General features: G+C 38.6%; 1 protein-coding gene across 2 annotated transcripts; it reads left to right on the top strand.

Moving 5' to 3' along the window:
- The first annotated feature begins 1,684 nt into the window (after positions 1–1,684).
- Positions 1,685–21,166, top strand: crebrf (creb3 regulatory factor). Of its 2 annotated transcripts, none has more exons than XM_053478225.1 (9): positions 1,685–1,810; positions 8,762–8,947; positions 9,205–9,330; positions 9,420–10,626; positions 10,891–11,085; positions 11,849–12,038; positions 13,016–13,089; positions 13,283–13,405; positions 13,572–21,166. In XM_053478225.1, the coding sequence occupies exons 2-9, from the start codon at positions 8,939–8,941 to the stop codon at positions 13,616–13,618; spliced, it is 1,971 nt and encodes a 656-aa protein (XP_053334200.1). In that variant the 5' UTR covers positions 1,685–1,810; positions 8,762–8,938; the 3' UTR covers positions 13,619–21,166. The 2 variants fall into 2 exon arrangements, with proteins under 2 accessions (XP_053334200.1, XP_053334199.1); XM_053478224.1 differs by having other exon boundaries at positions 13,567–21,166.
- The last annotated feature ends 168 nt before the right edge of the window (positions 21,167–21,334 follow it).

Genomic DNA, 21,334 nt, shown 5'->3' with positions numbered 1-21,334 from the left:
CCAGAATCACAGTTTAGAACTGGATCTGGGGAACCATTTTTTTGTACACAGAGAAGCAGACAGTGCTTGATGAATAGAAATCTCTAGAATTTTGAGAATGAATGTCTATACATAGGAGCATGCTAAATGGAATGTGATTTTAATGCTCAGCTAATTCAATAACCTGTTCTGCGAGTACATAGATATTTTTATGATGCGCATGTTTATGTAACGCAATCCTGTTTAAAGGATGGCCCGTGACCTATATTTGGAATATTGGATTTAAGGCATGCATCATACAATTTTTTTTTTCTGGTGCATTTTTTTCCTCTAGCAATTTCTAGCATGATTTAACGATAAAGTCTTCTTTTCTTTTAGGCCAAGTCCTTTAGCGAAATAATCAAGATTATTTCTTTGGCAAAGGCTATTAATGACTATAGTATGCCCTTTCATCTGTGTGTTGGTCTAAACAGGTAACTGTGAAATAAAATCACTCACTCCACCAGAATTCCAAAAATGTGGGGTTTGGCAGAAGAGTAAATAAAAGCCTTATTGTGTATTCCTCCTTTTGACATCATTGTTTTGGTTTCTTTATAGCTGGTTGATACCCATCCTAGCTCAGTTGAATGCACTGGGTGAATGAACCAACATTAAGCAACAACACCAGTACAGTACAGTACCTCTGGCACCACTGGCCCCAGATGTTGGCACACCTTGGTGCAAATTCAAAACCAGTAACATTCTTTAGATTCGATGAGCTTATTGTAAAACCAGAATATTATTTTTACATTGAAGTTTATTGAAAATGTTTGATCTGTTAAAATATGGTTCAAAAAGTGCTGTATGAATACTCTCTGAAATATTGTTCTTTATATCTCACCTAATTGGCTACCTGGTAATTTTGTGAGCTCATGCTTGACAAAGCCCCATTGTGGTGGCTTTTAAGTTTTGTTTCCTTCTTGGGAGTAATAGATGCTGCTATTTATTGGAGGGTTTGGCACATAGCCCAGGCCCATGGGCAGATCCAAGTACTCAGTGCACTGCGGTGTGCTGCAGACCGGCCCAGTGGAAACTCTGGCAGCGCCCACTCGTGGAATCTTGCATTTGTTTATTTTCTCATGATCAAATCGCTCAAGACACCACAGTCATGTTTAAGTGTTGATGGGTAATGTGATTGTAAGAAAAGAAAGATGTGTATGCACGTAAGCCGGAAGAAATTCTATGCACTGAACTTCTATCACGAAACTTATAAAGAGTATGAATGTAATTACTTGTCTGCTGCGCTTTAATTCGTTATTTAATACAATTTGCTCTCTAAGAGAACTATCATTTACTGTAGATTCCAGAAATTACATTTATTTCAATTATAGTGAAATATAGTGCAAGCCATGCTTTAACACAACAGAAAGTTTAACAAATTTCCCACTTGTGGGACTAATAAAGGTTTATCTTATCTTATCTTATTTTATTGCTGTAAAGGAAATGCAAACCTTCAGTAAAAAGCAGAATCAGTGAATACCGTCATTCATAGACTTGATTGTCATTATTTTCATTTTCATTTTGTGACAATGCTCTGGAAAAGGGGTTTAAATGGCTCGGGAGGTCTAGTTTTGAGTCAATCGCAAAGGCGCCTTCTGATTGGTCGAGACGTAACCACGTGGCGAGGGAGTCACGCGCTTTCCAGGAACCCGTCAGGAAGAAGATAAACAAAACAAACCAGAGAGAAAGAAGACAGCGTGGATTTGTAAGGAAATTTCATTTAAGTTCTCGTACACACGACCCTCCCCGAAGCGTGAAGAGTTTCTCTGACACCTGTAAAGCCTAGTTACAGGTGAGTACATCTTTTATCCGCAGTTGAAGTCGCAGACACCGTCGAAGTGCTCGTTAAAAATGAATACAAACATTGTCTCCTGCTGTTAGCTCGGAAGCTAAGTTGTGATAAGGGGCTAGCTGCTGCTGCTAACTGAGAGTGGGAGGGACGGAGGCCATAGTTAAAAGCAGCACAGCAAGTTTCAGTTCCGCAATAATACTCTACTCTCCTTCAATATTCTTCTGATTTGGGATATTTTTGTGTGTGCTTGGTGTATCAGTTTACTACTCTTATTAGGATCTCTTTTTGCAGTTTGCGCTACTGGAGAAGTCTGGTGATGGCTCGCTTTTGCTGTCACTATCATGATTATCGCTGACTTGTTCTAGAAGGTCTTTTTTTTTTGCTGTGCTGTCAAGGTTAATGTTGCTGAATGCTGCGGGGCAGATGGTTGGTTAGGTGTGTTGTGCATACTCATCTGCCATGTTTCAGTCTTTATACTCGCAGATAAAGTTATAAAAATTTTCCACATGACCAAAGTAAATGCTTAACTGTAAACGAGTTTTGCTTCAGGATGTCTGATATCAACAATCTGTAGCTTGGTCTGCATTAATAAGGAAGAAGATATATTTAAATATATTTTAAATAAAATATTGACATGCTCAAATACATTTGGGTTAGCAATATGACTACAGGTTGATGAGAGAAATAAATGATCAGTATTATCGTAATATGTTATTACACTGTAGATTGTTGGCTGGGTTTACTTACAGTAGATTGCTCGTATTTTTTGTTCTATATGAAGAATGGGAATATTTTAAGGGTGAGTAGTCTATTGCAGACTAGTCTGGGTACACGCCCCCCTACAGCACAACACCAAGTGACACAGGCTTTGGAAGTTGCTCTTCTCTATCCCTTTTTCATTTTATAATACAGCTGTTCAAAAAGAGGTTTGCATGCTAGAAAATTGCATGCATGGTAATTATGTTTTAATAATTTTTTTGCAAAAATGACTTTGTTCCGCGTCATGGAAAATTGTTTTGTTTTTTTCACCACAAGCATGGAAATAATTAGTGAGGAGCGTCTTCATAATAAAGGACGTGATGATAAAAATGAAATATATGTATAATCCACTTATTTACGTAACGCGGGGAAGGCCTTGAGTGTTGTTTGTTGCTCGGCATTCTCAACCACACTTTATAGGTGAAGGATATTTACGGTCTCGTGTGATTGACGTTTGGACGGACTGATCAGTTACGCGCAGGAGGCGGGCCGAAGCGCGTGTCGAGCCAATGAGAGCGCTGGAACGCGTGGGCGTTGGCGCAGTGCGCTAGAGGTTTGGTTGACGTTTGTTTTCGAAAGGGGCCCCATGTTGAATTCAGCGTTGTGGAGTAGGTCAGAGTCAGACGCGTTCCCTCGACTGGATTTAAAGGAGCAGGAACTCTAGTTACTCTAGTGTAGTGCAGTGCAGTGTAGTGCAGTGCTCGGAAGCGAGTGTTTCGTGGCTTTATTTCGCAGAGATAGTTGTGGCAGCGTTTGAGGTTTTGTAGGTCAACATTTTCTCCTGTAAACATAGCGTGGGCGGCAGCATGCTGGAAGAGGAGCAGCAGCGAGACAGCCACGCTGGGTTTCACACAGAATTAATTGATTATAAAATGTGTCTCTTACTTTGCGACACAAATTGTAGATTTGACAAAGATGAGGCTACAGTGTTCAGACTCCCTGAGCAGGCATGAGTTAGCTTAGGCTCCATATTGCACTGGTAGTTGTAACTGGTGTCCTGTCTACTTACACTGCACATCTTCACAATGTCACATTACAGTTTACTCCCTGTTGCTCATCACCCACCTCGCTGTTAAATGTGCAACTATAGTCTCTTAACTGCTGTCAGAAAAGTTCTGATGAAACATAAACAAGACATTGCTGTGCGTCTAGTGGGTACAAAGACACATTGAGATCCAAGGTTAAAATATTAAGATGAAATGTACCTGCTCATCACAGCTAACATGACCTACGTTATAACTGCTACGTTTTGATGCCTACAAGATTAGACACAGCAAGTCAGTACATTCAGGGAGAATGGTGCTGATTTGATCATAACATCCCCATTCTTAAGATTCTTCAGATCTTGCCATCGAATGCTTGCTGCAGAGACATGACAAAGGTCTGGCCTAGTGGATTTAAATGTTGATGATCCGATCATTCTCGGGCCAGCTATGCAACTTAACATATTTCATCCCAAACAGATGTGTTTATAGCATTTAAATTTATAAGGACATTTGTTTTCCTCCCACAAACCAGTAGACTGCAAGCACTAATATTTAATTAGTAAATGTAATTTAAAAAACAGTGAGATGTTAAGTTAAATGAATATCTATTAGGAGTTTAACTGTACAGCATATCATTTCAGTCTCTCAATTCTTTAAGTCTGCATATAACACAATATATTAAATAGGCTTCATAATAAAGCAGGTTTTTGTTATAAAATACTATTTATATTATGAGGTATAACAAACATATTACTACTAGTTTATCAGCTTAAAAATAAATAGCAAAAGCAGGAACTGGAAGATTGCCTCAAACCTTTAAGGTCCGCTGTACTTAAGCATCTGAGTAAATTACAGTGCTGACAGGTACTGATCTCTTCCTGCAGAGCACCACAGCAGAAGAAGTAACATCTCTCACTTCATTCATGCCACCCAGAGTCACACCAGTCAAAGCTTAGCCATGTTTATTTTTATTATGTTCTAAAGCACAGCTATTGTTTTGTTATACACACAGCCTTTTTAATAGGAACATCTCCATCTCTGCTTATTTATGTAGGTTTTCAGTTAGTTATGTGACTGCAGCACAAAGCAAATCGTGGAGCTAGTGGTAAAGAGCTGTTTGTTAGGGAGTTTGACTGTGGCGTGGTGGTTAGCACTTTCGCCTTTCACCTCCAGGGACTAGGTTCAGTTGCCGGCCCTACTCTCTTGGCATGTTCTCCCCATCCTTGGTGGGTTTCCTCCGGGTTCTCCAGTTTTCTCCCACAGTCCAGAGACCTGCAGATTAGGCTAGTTGGTGTTCCCAAATTACTTGTAGTGTGTGAGTGTGTATGTGTGTGCGCTCTGCAATGGATTCGCTCCCTGTTCAAGGTGTACCCCATCTTGTGCCCCAAGTCTCAAGGGATAGGCTCTAGGCCCTCAGAACCTGAATACAGGATAAAGCAGTATAGCTGATGAGTGAGTAAGTAAGTGAGTGTGACTGTGGCATGGATGGTGGTAACAGATGTGTTTATTTCAAAATTAGTGAATACAGATCTAGAAATTTCCACATACCACAATTTTAGATTTTACAGCGAGCAGTAAACAAAAGTGTGATGAGTGAGGTCAGATGAGAATGGGCAGGGTTTTTCAACTAAAAATAGGAATCTGATGTTAAAGTGGGCACGGGTTACCCTAAGCTGCTTAGTTAAAGAGTACACCTGTCCTATCTTCAGGTGTCTAATTAATGCAAGTTGTTCCTTTTGTAGTCGCAAATTCATGTTCTTAAGTGAAACCTCATCCTTGTGTTTATCCTTGCGTTGTAGAATTCACCCTTTAGTGCTCTAGTGGATAATCTCACCTTTAAATTGTACACTGCTGCTACATCAGATTTTTTGTTATGCCATAACATAAGATATAATGTAGTGCTAATCAGACAATACAAATAAAACTAAATTGGATTAAAACTAATGTCTTTCTGGAGACCTGAAGAGTAAACAAAGGGTCGAGACATGCCAAAGAGCACAAAGCTGTTGATATCAGTGTTAAAGGTTGATGATCTAATCAGAAAAAATATTATGTTATGTTATGTAACACTGTAGGGGTGGGCGATATAACCATAATCTTCTATCACGGTAGAAGCAATTTTCTACCTCGATAATGATGTATATCACAATATAGCAATTTGTATCTGAAAATGCATAAATAAAAATTCAAACACAAAGAAACTGTTTTACATAATGTAATTTAATTTAAACTGTGAATTGCTGAGGTTTGCCGCTTTTTTATATTGGCCATATTCGTTTGGATGCTTGGATTTCAGATGATAGAAAAGGTTTGACGTGTTTCCACCGCTTGCTAAAACAGTGCACTTGCATACCTTGCAAATCACGCTCGTCTTATTCATATCACTTTTCTTATACCCAAACCAATTTCACACCACAGACGATGCACCTTTTTTCTTTACAATCTCCTCGTTGTTGGTTTCGTCACATGTCAGCAAACTCACTCTTCTTCCATTGTCGAGGTGTATGTGAAGCCAAACACATAAAAAGTGGGACGAAACCGTGGCACCCGATTGGGCCAAATATCTGCGCAGCCCAGTGGACAGCGCAGAGCGACTATCTGGATAGCGCAGGGATGATCTGGTTTATTCACGCAGCCCGGTGGATCGCGTTTTTTTTTATTTTTTTTTATTTAAAAACGATTTATTTAAAATGTCAGGACTGATAAATATTGTTTATGCCTTGCCATGCCTGGTTTGTACTTGTGCATCCCAGCGGGGTAAAATGTAATTTGATGGTCAGCGTGGTCTATTTCTATCAGAGTCTGTGAGATCCACCGGGCTGCGCGAGTAAACCAGATCATCTCTGCGCTATCCAGATAGTCGCGCAGATATTTGGTCTGCCCACTTTAGATGTGTTTGGCTTCTCATAGAAGTGAATGTGTATTGCGTGGTTACATAACGTGCAACGTCACGTGATCTCAATCACGATTAAGACGATAGACCAAAATCTCTATCGGTTGAAAAATTTCTACCGGGTTAATCGTGTCTACCGGTATATCGCTCACCCCATAACACAGCACACCCTAAATTCATGTCCTAGTTTAGGCTAATGCCATATAGATGGTTCCCTGTTCGTAAATATTAAGAAAATCCTTATACACGTTTTAAACATCCAGATCCAGTAGCTCAATCACGTTATGTAATTATTCTGTACTTAAAAGCACATTGGACATTACATTAACTGATACTGCTTTTATTCTGGTTTAATATAAGCTAAGTCAAACAAACTTATAGATTTTATTTCACATTAATGCACTCCAAACATTCTCCATTTACCGTGACAGAAAGCGAGGGCTCTCCCGCAAATCTAGTGCAGATCTGAGTTGTCAGGGGAAGGGGCAGGACTTCCAGACCGCCCGCCTAAGTTATTTTTAAAATCACCAGACTTGTATAAATTCTGTCAGATTCAGGTCGATTTGCTCACGTCGTGTTTCACTGGGTAGAAAGCCTTTAGTATATGATGTGCCTAATGATGGATGCAGAGTAAGATGCAAGTTTATATGCAGTGTTGGGTAGAATTGTGCACTCATGGTAAATATCATTGGTTATACTTAATACACATAAACAAAAGCTGAGTTATAAATTATTGAGTTATAAACAAAAAACTGAATATTGAGTAAATGACCAAGTGATAGTTTGTATATTCCTGTTGGTGTTTCCAATAAAACTGTCCTTAGTCCTTCTTTTTCATCTTCATCTGACAAAGTTTCATCTTTTAAGCCAGTAGTTGTATTTCTTCCTTGTATATGTTTGCTGATGTCACTATCAGTACTGTGTTAACGGTTGCGAACTGGGAAGTGGTGAACATGGTGGTGAGCACAGATAAGCGGAGTTATGCACACAGTGAAACATTCCAGCACTTCCATAGGTGATAGTTGGTCTTGGAATTTTGTTCAACCAATCAAATAAGTAGCTGGCTAACTGTTATAAACGAAACTAGCCTAATTTGGTGTTGCTTATGATGCTTGGAGAAACCGCTAGCTAGCTAGAACAATGCACAGCATCACTATTGTCCTGATTTTACCCGTATATAACTTGAGCTTTACAAAAAGGAAGTACAAGGTCTCTCTTTCTTTTTGTCCAGCATTTCTTTTTCAAGCCACGGAATTATTTGTTTAAATCAGTTTAACAAAGTGAAAATACTTTGATCTGCTAAACCTGACCATCATTCCTAGCTGAAAATTTGTATATGAGTCTCCACAACAGGTGAATGCATCAGTTGCATAGGGAAGCCAAGTGTCTTTCCTGTTGAAGTTCTCCCAGACTTCACCGGAAGCTGGGATTATGACAACAGTGTAAAGTCAGACTGTAGCTCTGCAGCCATTGTGTTATGGAAAGTTTTGGATGCAAATATTTCTGTCTTGTCTGCTGAAAGAGAATAAGAATGGAGTCGAGCACTAAAAGGAAAACTGCATTTTGTTGTATTTCCTCTTTGTCTTTTTCTGTGGTTTGTGTACAAGCTTGATGGCTTGTGAGAACTAAAGGGTAATAAGACGGTCCTTTGACATGTTCACTAAACCAGGAGGAAATGATGTCATGTAACAAACGATGAAGGCTGTTTTGCCTCCATCTTGCAGCTGGCCAATACAGCCCTGGCTTTCTCACGCATATTTCACTCGATTTGTTATGCAAAGGGCGTTAGGCTGTTCGGGTTTCTCTGTTTATGACTATCTGTAGACAGTGGTGTAAGGGTGCTGCAGAGGTTGTTTAAAAATAGCCCCAGCGCACATCGCTCTTGCTCTCTCGCCTTTTCCAATCTGGCTTCAGGACTGCTATCGTTTCTTCCATGGAGCTGAATCGCCTTTTTCACAGGGCCTCTAACTTTTTTTGACCATGGCAAGACATTCAGTATCATGCACAGAGAAATTCCACTTCTTCCTGTCTCCTGTTGCTGTTTGTGTTTACAAAGCACAGCTCTTTTAATTGATGCTGTTATGGCTCGTTCTATTTTCACAAACAGCCGTTTGTGACAGCCGCTTGTAGATTCAGTTTGTTGCAGTTTGGAAATGACGTTTCATTTAAGGACAACTTGTTTACGTGCTGCAGATCCTTATACACTGTCGTACAGAAGTCTTTCACACATGGCGATAACGTATTCCATTTGATATTATATCAATATGTTTTAATCATTTGTTAATGCCCTTTTTACTTTTTTCTTATCTGCAGAGAATAGAGGAGAAAACCACAGCCATACCCGAATGTGTGGCTAAGGCATTATTATTAAAGAACGATTTTGTTGTCACATCGATTTTTCTGCCAGAGACTGACATAAAAACAAGGGAATTGTGGGAAGAGAGGTGGCAGAAAAGTTTCCACCAAGGAACCAGGGATCTTTTCTCGGCAATGCCTCAGGTAAGGCTTATTATGTAACATGTTAGCTGTATTAAGAAATGTTATGCAGTAAAAAATTCCCATACTTTCTTTCCTTTTAATTTTGTCAACAATGTGCAACAAAGAACAAAAGTCTTTTTTATATTTAAAATTACTGATCCCAAGGTGATATTGTTTATACCTATTTTTGAGATGTCTCTTTATTAAAGACCAGTATCAGCCTTTTTTCTGTGCTTGAATTGATAATTTAGCAGTATTTGTTTTCATTTGTCATGCAGCCTAGTGTCAGTGGAATGGATCCTCCCTTTGGGGATGCCTTTCAAAACTACACTTTTGCTGACCAGGCACTGACCAGCACTGACCTGTTAGCCAACAGCTCTGAACCAGACTTCATTTATGAATTGGTGAGATTATGCAGAGTTTCTGAATCGCTTTGAAGCACTCTGAAGATTTTGTTTCATTACTTCTTGTTGATATTGTATCCTTGTTTTAGGACAGAGATATGACTTGTCGCCAGAGCCCTGGAAGAGAGGTGTTTGAAGTCGAGGACTGTAAGGAGTTTGACAATATGGAAAATCTTCCAGATCTAATAGACAATGACGTGACCTACAGCTCCAACTTTGAACAATGGGACACCTATTGGGAAGACCTGACCAAGTACACTCGCCTCACTAGCTGTGATATCTGGGGCACTAAGGAGGTTGATTTCTTGGGCTTGGATGATTTCTCCAGCCCTTACCAAGATGAGGAAGTCATAGGCCGTACACCCACCTTGGCCCAGCTCAACAGTGAGGACTCTCAGCCAGTGTGTGACAATTTATACCTTCCAGATTCATTGGGAGGCCAAAAGCAGACTGTGTTCCCTCCAACTGCTATAGGCAAGAAAATGGGCAAAACCACCGCTTCTGTCACTGGCACCTCCTCCAACCACAGTACACTGCCGGATTACGCTGAAGGTTCCCAGAAAGCCACATGGCCAGTGGCCTCAAGCACTGAGACTATGGCAAAGGCCCAGATGCAAGGGCCTAGCAGGGTTGCATCTCCACAGCCAGAGAACACAGATTATGTACGCAAAGCCAAAGTTCGCATTAGCGTACCACGCAAGACCTTTTTAGAGGGTTGCGCTCAGCAGATCAATGTGTCTGCCAGCTCCCAAATTATCAAAGAGCATGAGTCAAGTGCCTCTTTGATCAATAATGCCCAAACAGCCACTATTAGCACTCCATCTTCTCTGATTCCACCGGTTGGTGAGAAAAGAGTGGAAACTAGTAAACGAGAAGCTCCCTGCGGCTCTACTCCAGAGTTGGGTTTGTCAAGAGGAAAACCACAGAAAATAAACTTCCCTGTGGCGGGCAGCAGTGAAACCTTGCTCACCGTGAGTGCTCTTGGAGCTGACGCCACTGCTGCAGCCGAGAAGAAGAAAGAGGAAGAGCACAACTACTCACTGTTCCTGACCAGGGCCAGGCTCGCAGGTAAAGCTCCCACTGACATGGAGGAAGACGAAGATGAGGAAGATGAAGAGGGAGAGGAGGAAGAGGAAGAGGAGGAGGTGGAGGGGGTGGACTTGGATGATGAAGACCATGATGAAGGATTTGGCAGCGAGCACGAGCTTTCAGAAAATGAAGAGGAAGAGGAGGAAGAAGATGATGACTATGAGGGAGACAAGGATGATGACATCAGCGATGCGTTCTCTGAACCAGGTACACATCACCATATGGACAATCTTACTGAAGCACCTTGGTAGACATTTACTGTTTTCAATGTTGGGCTTATGGTTCACAACAAGCTAATTACTGGTTATTAATTTAGCATGTTGTATGATGACTTTTTCTGGCCTAGTGTTTTTTTTTTTTCTTTTTACACTTTTCAACTTTTTTTTATTCCTTAAATAAATATTAAGCATTTGTTAATTTAGCTTTTTGTGTTTTAAATTGTTTTATCGATCTGAACATTCTTTTGAGCAGGATGTGACACTGACATCGTAGAGGACGTTAAAGGCCTGACAGCTGGAATTTCCAGAAAGAGGGGCAAGCGCCGATACTTCTGGGAATACAGTGAGCAGCTTACTCCATCTAAGCAAGAACGTATGCTAAAACCTTCGGAGTGGGACAGAGACACCCTTCCTAGCAACATGTATCAAAAGAATGGCCTGCATCATGGTGAGATGATTAGAGAAAAATTCACATTGCACCACACGACAGACATAGCTGTTATTTCAAAATAATGCACGGGTGGCGTTGTAGTGTTGAAGATGTGGAGGAGTTGGGGTGCTGCAGCTAAACACAGCCATGCTGCTACCCTCTTACAATTTACAATACATACATTTACTAAGGATTATAGTGTGAAGGACATCTTGCACATTTTAACGCTCTATAGTTAGATTAAATGCTGTGGAATGTTTGAGAGAGATGTAAGTTCCTATTCTCAACTATACCTGAAAATTCTGTCCAGTCCGTCTGTTGTATAGAAATAATGCACATCTTCTGACTGGTCAGATTTGAAAATTCGTCCTTCATGGGTCATAAACTGTAGTGCTGCTTAAATAACCCGATTGTGATTAGCAGCAGGGGTGCACTCTTCCATTGCAGTGACCGTTCTGTAACATAACAAAACCAAAAACTAATTTCAATCCAAAAATAGAAAAAATTGCTTAATCAGTCAGATTGAGCTGATTCTGATGTTGAAGAAGCCGTTGTTCTTCTGCTGGCTGTTTATGCTTTTTTGAATAAAAAAAAATCACTTCATGTAACAGTAGCCCTGTTAGTTTCCCAGTTCCTGGAGGCATAGAGATAGAATGCACATTTAAATAAACAAACCTACCAGTTTAGGCCATGACCACTTCCTGCTCAAATCCAAATAAAGATACAGTGGCATTGCATTACAACCATATTATATACATAATCTTCAGTTTTGCGTTCTCAGGCAAATACACACTAAAGAAGTCACGACGGACAGACGTAGAGGATCTCACCCCTAACCCACGGAAGCTGCTTCAGATTGGAAATGAGTTGCGCAAGCTTAACAAGGTGATTAGTGACCTGACCCCTGTTAGTGAGCTGCCTCTGACTGCTCGTCCTCGGTCTCGAAAGGAGAAAAACAAATTGGCATCCAGGTAAGCTTTTCTTCAAGCCACTGTATTTAGCACTTCTGTTTTCCTTTCTCTCCATTTTGGATTTACATAGTAGATGCCATGGAATCAACACTTCTTTGCAAAATATGCAAAGTCTAGGTTAAGGAAATTGTATGAAGGCATAAAAATGCTATTCTTGTAATCTTTGGACTCTTATTAAGATTTGTTTTGTTCTGATATCAACACAGCCATTCATTATTTTTTTTAAATATTGTACATTACTTCTATATATCAACTATTTAAAGAGATTTAAATTCAGCTTGTTAATTGTTTAAATACCAAAGTGATGCACCTTTATATTTTTACCAAATTTAAAAAATAAAATATCTATGCTCAATTTTTTATATTTTTCCTGGAAAGTGCAATAGAATTGGCTTGAGCTATGTCTTAAATGTTAATTAAATTGCCTGTATATGTAACAAAAATTATAAGCTGATGTAGAAGAAGGTGTGGTCGCTAGACGGAGACACTGATTTTTACTTTTTACGTATATTTGGATCGTGAGATCTTCTTTGCATTGAAGACATAATGTACACTGACAGAACTGACATGTCAAACATGGAAACTACTATGTTTTGCATTTATCTTGGGCTAGGACTGCCATAACGATCTCCAAATAGTCTACAAAACTAACTAATTTGAGTTGTGGGCTAGATCTGGATTGACGTGCCGTTGGGTCCGGATCCAGAATGGAGTCCGGATTTTGAAATGCCCTGCCTAGAATAAAAAAATAATAATAATCTTTGTTTGCTTTAAAAAAAAATCAGTCCAGTTCATGTACATCAGCACAAAGTAAAAATGTCAACTAACGACCTGCAATGTACAGCAGTTCGAGCAACATAAATGAGCACTGCATTTCCTCATGCTGGTATAGATGAAAATTACTTAAAAACAGCATCAGATTCAGAATTGCTAATATCATCTCTCAAGTAAACCTGTGCATTGTTTTCTTCTTCCAGGGCCTGCAGACTAAAGAAAAAAGCTCAGTATGAAGCCAACAAGGTCAAGCTGTGGGGTCTTGGCACTGAATATGGTACGGCAGTTTGAAAGCTACACTAGACAAAAAATAAATGCCTGAGGTTGTTAACATCTGGGATAAAATATTTCAGTTCTTCAAGTAAAAAGCTTCTATCCTACGTTTTTTAATGGCCATCATTACCTATCTGGAACTAGGCCACCTCATTATGTGTAGTGTTTATAATATTAGGTATGCATTTTATCTGCAGATCGATTGCTGTTTGTAATTAACACCATCAAAGAGGAGATTGTGAACCGAGTTCAGGATAACTCGAATAACAATGGGACAAGCATGGCAGAGAAGCTTGACAAGCTCATAGAGGAGACACTAGGTAAGAAATAGAATGTTGAAGGCATTTTGGTTGACATTGACAGCATTGAGACCATTAATGCAAACCCATAGTTAATAAATCACACTAAAGACTGGAGAACTTAAAGACCTAAATAATGCCTTGGTTCTGTTCTTTTCTTTCCTTCCTTCCCCCTTGTGCAGTGCAGTCACCAGTAGCTGGCCAGACTTCAGACTTTGTGAATCAGATCCTTGAGAATACAGGCAAAGGTGACCCCACTGGAGGTCTAGTGGGACTGCGTGTGCCCACTCTTAAAGTGTAGAGGCATACATATAGTATTTGGAAGCACACTCGAAGCCATCCGCGCCATTCCTGTCTCACACTGTAACGGCCCGACACTCTGCATGCTCATGTCAACAGGAGATGCTCAAAATGCTTAATGTGGATACATGCATACGAACACCTGTCCGTCTGTGCATACGTATGTATATGTTCACCTTCCACGCACCTACAGAAATCTCTGCACTCAGTAGTCTCTTTCCTTCCTACGTCTGCATGTGGTTGGTTAAAAAAAAAAAAAAAAAAAAAACCTCCATCTGCAAGCCACCATTTTGCAAAATTCAAAAGCCAATTTCTAAGATACCTCCTGGAATTGTAATGTCCTTTTAGAGATGAAGACATAACTGGTTCCTGTTGTAGCCATTTTTTTCCTTATGTCCAGCAAATGCCCCTTTACTGGATTCAGAAAGCAGAGGTGTTCTCTTTAGGGAACACAGTTACATTCTGATCATTCATTAAAACGCCTGGATAGAAAAAGACGTTTTAGAGAGATCAACTAAATCACCTGGTCAACTGGTGATGTAAGATTTTCAACATTAAACCTCTGCTTTTGTATTCTAGTGTTGTTGCATTTGCAGAAATGAAGTTACACATTTATATGCCAACTCTTATAAAGCCAATGCAATCACAGAAACATGCTAATCAACTACCTTTATTGGGTACCAACTTACAGATTGACGGTAGGCATATAAATTTAGGACAGGGGTACAGCATGACCATTAGGATAGGACTGGGCTTAAATGTTCTGTTCCTTATATCTCGGTGGTTTCAGGGTGACTAGAGACAGATTATTGACTGACTGGAGCAGATGGTCTAATTAAATGTCCTTCTTTAACTGGGAAGAACTATTATTTGTACTTGTGACTCCACCCCACTTCAATCAAAGTTCCCGCACATCAAATGATCCTGGACGTTTTCTGAATTTGCATCGAAGGAGCTCAAAAGTTGACTCACCAACTCGGTCTTGTTCATATTTGTACTTATTAAAAGTAAGATTCATTGTGCCTTGTAGATGTTGAGACGATAACGAATCTCACTTGAAAGCAAGTGAAGCATGTTTCACGGACAAGAAGTGGAGTGAGGCAAGTCAGACTTGCAAGTTTGTAATGTATTTCAGCTCGATAAAGATGAACGTAGGAACATGAAAAAATGTTGAATTATGCCACAGAGTCTGTGCTAGGTAAAGTACGATGGCTTTGACAAATATTTCTTTCCTCTCTCTATTTTGGTACTTCATTTAAGTGGAGAATGGATGTGTGTGCTCGTGAGTGTGTATGTGTTTTGGGGGGTTTATTTTAAGACAACTATTCATATATTAAATACAAAAAAAAGAGAGATTTGCACACTATATTCTGATTGTTTTGTTTTGTACCAAAGACACATGCAACGTAAATTGGCAACTAGCCAGTTTAAGTAAGGTTTTGCACAGCTAACCTGACACCGTATTGAATGTAGGAAAAAAAAAAGTTGTAGGGTCAGGGATTTTCAACGAACTGTGAAATTTGCTTGGGTCCAATTATCTACAGAAAGAAGCATTCATTCGCATCCTCCTAGAGCTCTTGTGCTGTTCTTCAGCTCTCAAGTTGAAGTGTTGCTTTGGAAACCTTTGTACTAGGATTAAGCAGTTCAGTTTCCCACCATTGCAATTTTGTCCATTAATATGCTTTTACATCTGTAGAGCTGAAGATGCTTTTGTAAGTACATACGTATGACATTATCAGAGTACCAAAATGTCTTTTATTAATTTCCTTTACATTTATGGAGGAGAATAATCATGCAGCAAAGGATTATTTTTGCCTATGTCGTGTATAGTCCAGAACTCATAACTACGCCAACTTGTATATGTATTGATAAAATGGTACCTTTTCAACAGATATGTTAATAAGCATGATGCATTTCTATAGCTTTATATTCAGCGAGTAATCTGAAAACTAAGAAACAAAAGACTTATTCTCTGTATTTTTGTAATGGTTACCTTGATGTTGTTTTTTTTTTTTTTGTTTGTTTGTTTAATGTTCTATGAGCATATCTATAATCCCTTTTGGAAAAGGATGAATTTATCATCAGCACATCATGCTCAAAAATATTTCCAACATGGACCCAGTCATAGGCTCTTCCTAGTCTGTACCTAAATGAGTGCTTTAAATGCTGGAAAGCATTCTGAGAAAGAGAGAGAGCTTTATAGCTGCACCGTGATGGCTAGCTGCTGCACCTTCATACTTGTCCAGTGTGAAAAGCTACTGCACTTCCCAATGCAGAACTTGATTGATAGTTTTGGTTTGTCTTTGGTTTGTTTGTGAAGCTATTATTTTTGATTCAATTAAAGAAGGGAGAATATTTTCCTCTACAACCCCCTATTATATTTAAGCTAAAGATTTTCTTACACAGTAGTACCTTATAGTTGTTCTCTCTATTTTTGTCCTGTTATGTTCGTTTGGCAGCATAGTAGATTTTGTATATACCATTCATGTTAGTGGCTATTGTAATTTGCAGTGTTCTCTTTATACGTAGAAATGAGATATATCTTCTATATTTATCTTGTGTATATACAAACGTACTATATTACATGTAAAATAACTAAAGCACTTTGTCTAGACAAAAAAAGAAAAAAAAAGGAAAAAAAGCATTCTTTTCCTTCCATCTCTGCTGCTAAACCGGCCTTGTTTGAATGCTGCAGTGAGTACTTGACTTTTACCATCTTAACCAGGACAGGTTGACAGTAAAGTCTCGAGAGGACAGGCCCCTGTGTGACGACAAGAAGTCAAGCGTCACAAACTCCATTTGCCTTTAGTAGACATTTCCTATGGAAAAGTGCAAATTCTTCTTTGTGTTCTTCTTCAGGTCGATGTACAGTATTGACATGTTTTCTCTGGACATTACCAGAGGTGAACATTGTTCTCAATAATTTTTTAAGTAATTTGTACTTAATGGAGGAAATCTGAGGTGTTTGAGGAAGCGTCTGCTTCTTATTAGTGGCTCAGAAAAAAAAAGAAAAAAAAAACTATATCGCTGTACTGTAAGGCAAATCTCTTTGCCATAGGGAATTAATCAGATAACATCCTTTTTGCCTTTCCAAACACCCATCCATTCTTGATAGAAGGCAAGGCTTTACAAGCTTTGTTGCTATGACAACTTATCCCAGCCTTCGTCGTGCCATCTTGAATTAAAGCTTCTTAGCCTGGCGTTGGCTCTTAATACTTATGACCAATTTGTAATTAAAAAGAAAAAAAAAAATCGAAAAAAAAAAAAACCTGCACACAACAGAAAAACACTTGGCAAGTCACAATGAGCATGGGGGTTTAAGGTGGAGGTGCATGTTTATAAGTCAGTGGCCTGCTGTAGTGGGAACGTATCTGTGTTTGTCTTACTTGTTTCTTGCGTTTGACGTGACATTGTGAGTTTAAGTGTTTAACCCGGAGACTCTGTGGCATTCGAACAGTTAAGGAAATGGTTATTCAAAGCCAGTAAATTTTTTTTGTTGTTGTTTGTTTGGTTTTTAAATTAAAGCATGAAAAGATCAATAGCATCATGTGAATTTTACATATAGTTTAAGTTAAAGTTAATAAGGGGCCTCTGCTGCAAACCTGATTAATCTTCTGAAAATCTGAACTTTTACTGATCATTATTTTATAATACACACTCTTAAGCTGCAATATATTTAAAATACCAGTTGTTTAGTGGAGTACATAACATTTATTTTGCATGTGTTCCTTTATTGTATTTGCTTCATACTCCAACGATACTGCTTTCTCAAAATAGAATCTACGATCCAACCAGCAACTTGTTTATTTTCTTTGATGTATTGGTATTTGCATATTATCCTAAGTCTCAATCACCATTTCAACTTCCTTATTACTGGATTGCAATCTTAAAACGAGTAAGCTATCTATCAAATCCAAATTGTTTGCTTCTTCTTGTTGTCTGCACTATATTAAGAAAAATGAAAATGAATGTTTGGGTTGAAGCTGCTTAATCATTTTGTAAAATTGTACAGCACATCAGTAACCATTCCTTACTTTGTCTGATTTGTGTGTGAGCCCACTCAAAACTAAATTATATATATTTTTTATTGTTCAAGTATTTGCCACTGTATTTGTATAAAGAACGGCCAGTTGGATCCCAGTAGAAAGTTACTGAAACATTTCTTGCATCATTTTCCAAAATGGCTACAGTACGCATTTGAAAAGAGAGATGTTTGCATTTTGGCATGCCTTTTTTTTTGTTGGTGTTTTTATTTTAATTAAAAAAAATTGTGTGTGTGTAAATATGTGTCCTGAGCATGTAAAATACATTGCTCTAAATGGTGCATTTTCTATGTCTTTGTAGTAAAATGGGACATTGCTTAAGTTTTCAGCTTTTCCCAGTAATGTTTGCGTTTTTTTTTTTTTTTTTTTTTAAGTACTAAGAAATTGTAACTAATAATGTTCAGGTTAAGTCCAAAAGTTGTTCCTTATGGTGGCCATAAGTTACTATAATAAGATTCTAAATGGTTTAGCGCATTTGACAAAAATTTTATGGAAGGCAGTCTGTCTTACTGTTGCTAAATAAACATGCCCATTCTAGTGTATTTAACCTATTGAATGGTTGTCCGTTATGTTGTTTTGTCTCTTTGTTTGTCATGTAATGAACCTTTACCATGCATTTCTGCTTTTAATTTTATCACTAATTAAAAATCGAAAAATTGTTTCACAGAAGTCAGATTAGATGAGATTCTGCTTAAACACCTTTGCTTTAAGAGTGCTGTAGATTGGCATTCCTCAAGCTTAACTATGCTTATTAATGTTCTTTTGTTGTACCTCTTCAAAAATATCTCTGATTGTCATTAGAACGTGATGACAAAGTATGAAAATTGCGCTTGCTGACTTCCTTCACTTCATACAGTACAGAGTAATCAACCATCTACTGAGCCTGTGTTGAGGACAATATGAGTAGAGAGCATACACACTGATCAAGTCACTGACCTTAAACGATGAGCACAAGGGGGTGTATTACAGATGCCGCATGGACTTTGACGTAGATGAAATACAGTGGCGCTCCAGTTGCTTTTGTGGTTACAAACACTCAAAACTGAAAAAGACCATCATTGCACTTGATTTAACTACAAATTACAAAATTCTTCTATATAAATATGATGCCTGCAGAATCAGGTGCCTTATTCAGACAAAAGAAATATCTAAACTTGATTTACTGAGGTTTTATAAGAAAACAAGACTTTAGCCCGTTATGCCAAGTAAATAATTTTTTTTTTACATTTTTTTTTTATTGTGTTGAGCTTTCTGCCGAATGAGAGCTGTTGCTGCTTTGCCTCAGACAGTTTTCATGTAAAGTTGAATGTAGTCTTCCTTCAGTGAAGTCAATTCAATAAGTTAAGCTTGTACATTTTGACTTGTGGAACATTCTGGTCACGAGACTATCCAAAGAGTGCTGCATTCATGATGTAGATTTCTTTAAAAATGTACACTTTCTTTTTTTTTTTTTTTTTTTTTTTTGCAAATCAGTGAGTGAATGCAAAATTCTGAACGTTTAATTTTTTTTTTATTTGACGTTGCACATCCTGTAATTTTTTTTTCCACCTCGGCTTTCTAACAGTGATATCTGGCTAAAATAATTCCGGAATGATAAATAAGGTCTTGCTGAAATACATTTAGCAGACCTGTTGTAGGCTAAAGACTTTCTTAGGAGCCCTCGAAGGAGCCTGGTAGATCTGCCCTGAAAAGACATTGTAAGCATTGTGTCCTTTCACCGATGTTCAAGATAACTGTGCCTCTTAATTCTTCTGGTTCTACTGTTCCTTTGATTCCTCCCATGAGGGACTTGACTGGAATGGTGTTCTACATGGATCAGCAAAGATGATCTTTACCATTCAACTCTCCAACAAACAGAAATTCCAGTTTTCCAAATACAAATCAATGACACATTTGCATTGTTTGACGTAACCCTAGCGGAAATCCTGTTTTAGCGGGTAAGAGGGCAGTAAGAGTGTATGTTGATGTTCCACTTGTGCAAGATGCCGACAGCTTGTTTTCCCTGTACCTGACCGTCTCCATTGAGAAGTCCACAATCTTCTCTCCATAACTGCATGGCTTCCCTCCATGCTTTTTGGAGGTAAGGAAGTTCTTTGTTTGTGCAAAACAAAACATGGACTTTGGGTAGGAGTCCCGTCTCACCGCCCATTGGTGCTGAATTTTCTGAAAATACATACTTGAACATCCTCAGTGGCATGAGAGCTGTGACTTGGCATCTGTTGTCAGGCTTATGAACTTTTTCTTCCCCCTTGCAAGAAACTGTGTGCTGGACAGTGGTCAGTTTGACATCACCTGGATCCACTGCGAACACCCGTGCCAAGGTCCTCATTAAAGGATGACTGTGATGGGCATGGACAGAACCTGCAGTTGGGTGGGAGAGGGGCGTGTAAATGTAGCGGTGGTAGCTCTCTTTGTTTGTTTGTTTGTTTGTTTGTTTTTTACTTTGAGGAGGACGTTGGAGCGCTAGTAGGGTCACCTGGACTGTTGGCCCCAATTTTCTCGACTTCACCCTGAACACATTCAGAAGACGACCACACAACCTGATAATAACAACAGACCCCTGTGTTATTTTTCTGAGAACCACACTCACACATCATACGGCAATGATTTACATCTCCTTCCAAACTTTGCCAAAGTTCTATTGTTCTTCGTAATGATTGACCTTCAGTGCGTGGTTTGCAAAAAAAAAAAAAAAAAACACCACAAAAAGGTTTCGCTTGTTTTTAAAATTCATACATCAATTTTCAATTAAAGGAATTGTCACCTATTTGGAAAAACAACACAGTTCATAACCTTGTTGTAATGCTTCTGATGTTGTATGGTATTCTACTAGATTACTAAATTAGCATGGGATCTTTAAGTAGCTAGTACTGTGTGTGTACTCCCCAAGTGTAAAATCTTCTTTTCTTTTTTTTCTCTCCCCACAGTAGGAAGGCTGTATTTCATTGCTAACTGCTCTGTTCTAGATCTCTTGGTGATTCTAAAGCAGAAACTTTTTTTTTTTCTGCAGTGTATCCTACTGAAACTAACAGTTACTTGATCCTATTAGCAATGTCTATATTTGTAGTTCACATATATGCCTGGTCAAATACAATATCTTAACAGTTGTTCTATTTATGTTTCAGTGTTGTGCTGGATTATGTTTTCTTTCTCACATTTTGTTTCTTTCATTTTAAGAGGCACAACTGCTTGGAAAAAGAACTCTTTTTTTGCACATTGTTAATGTACAGATATGAAGTAGGCTTAAAATCAGTTGTGATCAATTTTGAACATGTGTCTACTTGTGCTATTGTGCCTCTGTTTCTTTCTGATTTTGTATTCTCCGTAATTATGTCTCTGCATTGTATCAGCCCGGAGTTGGTACCACAATTTTGCTTGTATCCATGATAATCTAATGCTATTATTGATTTTAATATCACAAATAAACATTAGATACAGCAGTATTTCCTTAGTGGGGTATTTATTTTTTATTTCGATTTTTACCCTGATAGCCAAATGATCCAGATAACCACAAACCCCTCTGAATGGCTATGTTTTATAACTTCTGACCTCTGTCGCACACCACCTCTTTGTTCAATCCTGACATTTTTCTAGTCAGGCTAGTTTG

Source organism: Clarias gariepinus, chromosome 19 (assembly GCF_024256425.1).
Source record: "Clarias gariepinus isolate MV-2021 ecotype Netherlands chromosome 19, CGAR_prim_01v2, whole genome shotgun sequence".
Taxonomy (NCBI): domain Eukaryota; kingdom Metazoa; phylum Chordata; class Actinopteri; order Siluriformes; family Clariidae; genus Clarias; species Clarias gariepinus.
The sequence above is the reverse complement of the archived record's forward strand: the minus strand, read 5'-3'. Positions and strand labels throughout refer to the sequence as shown.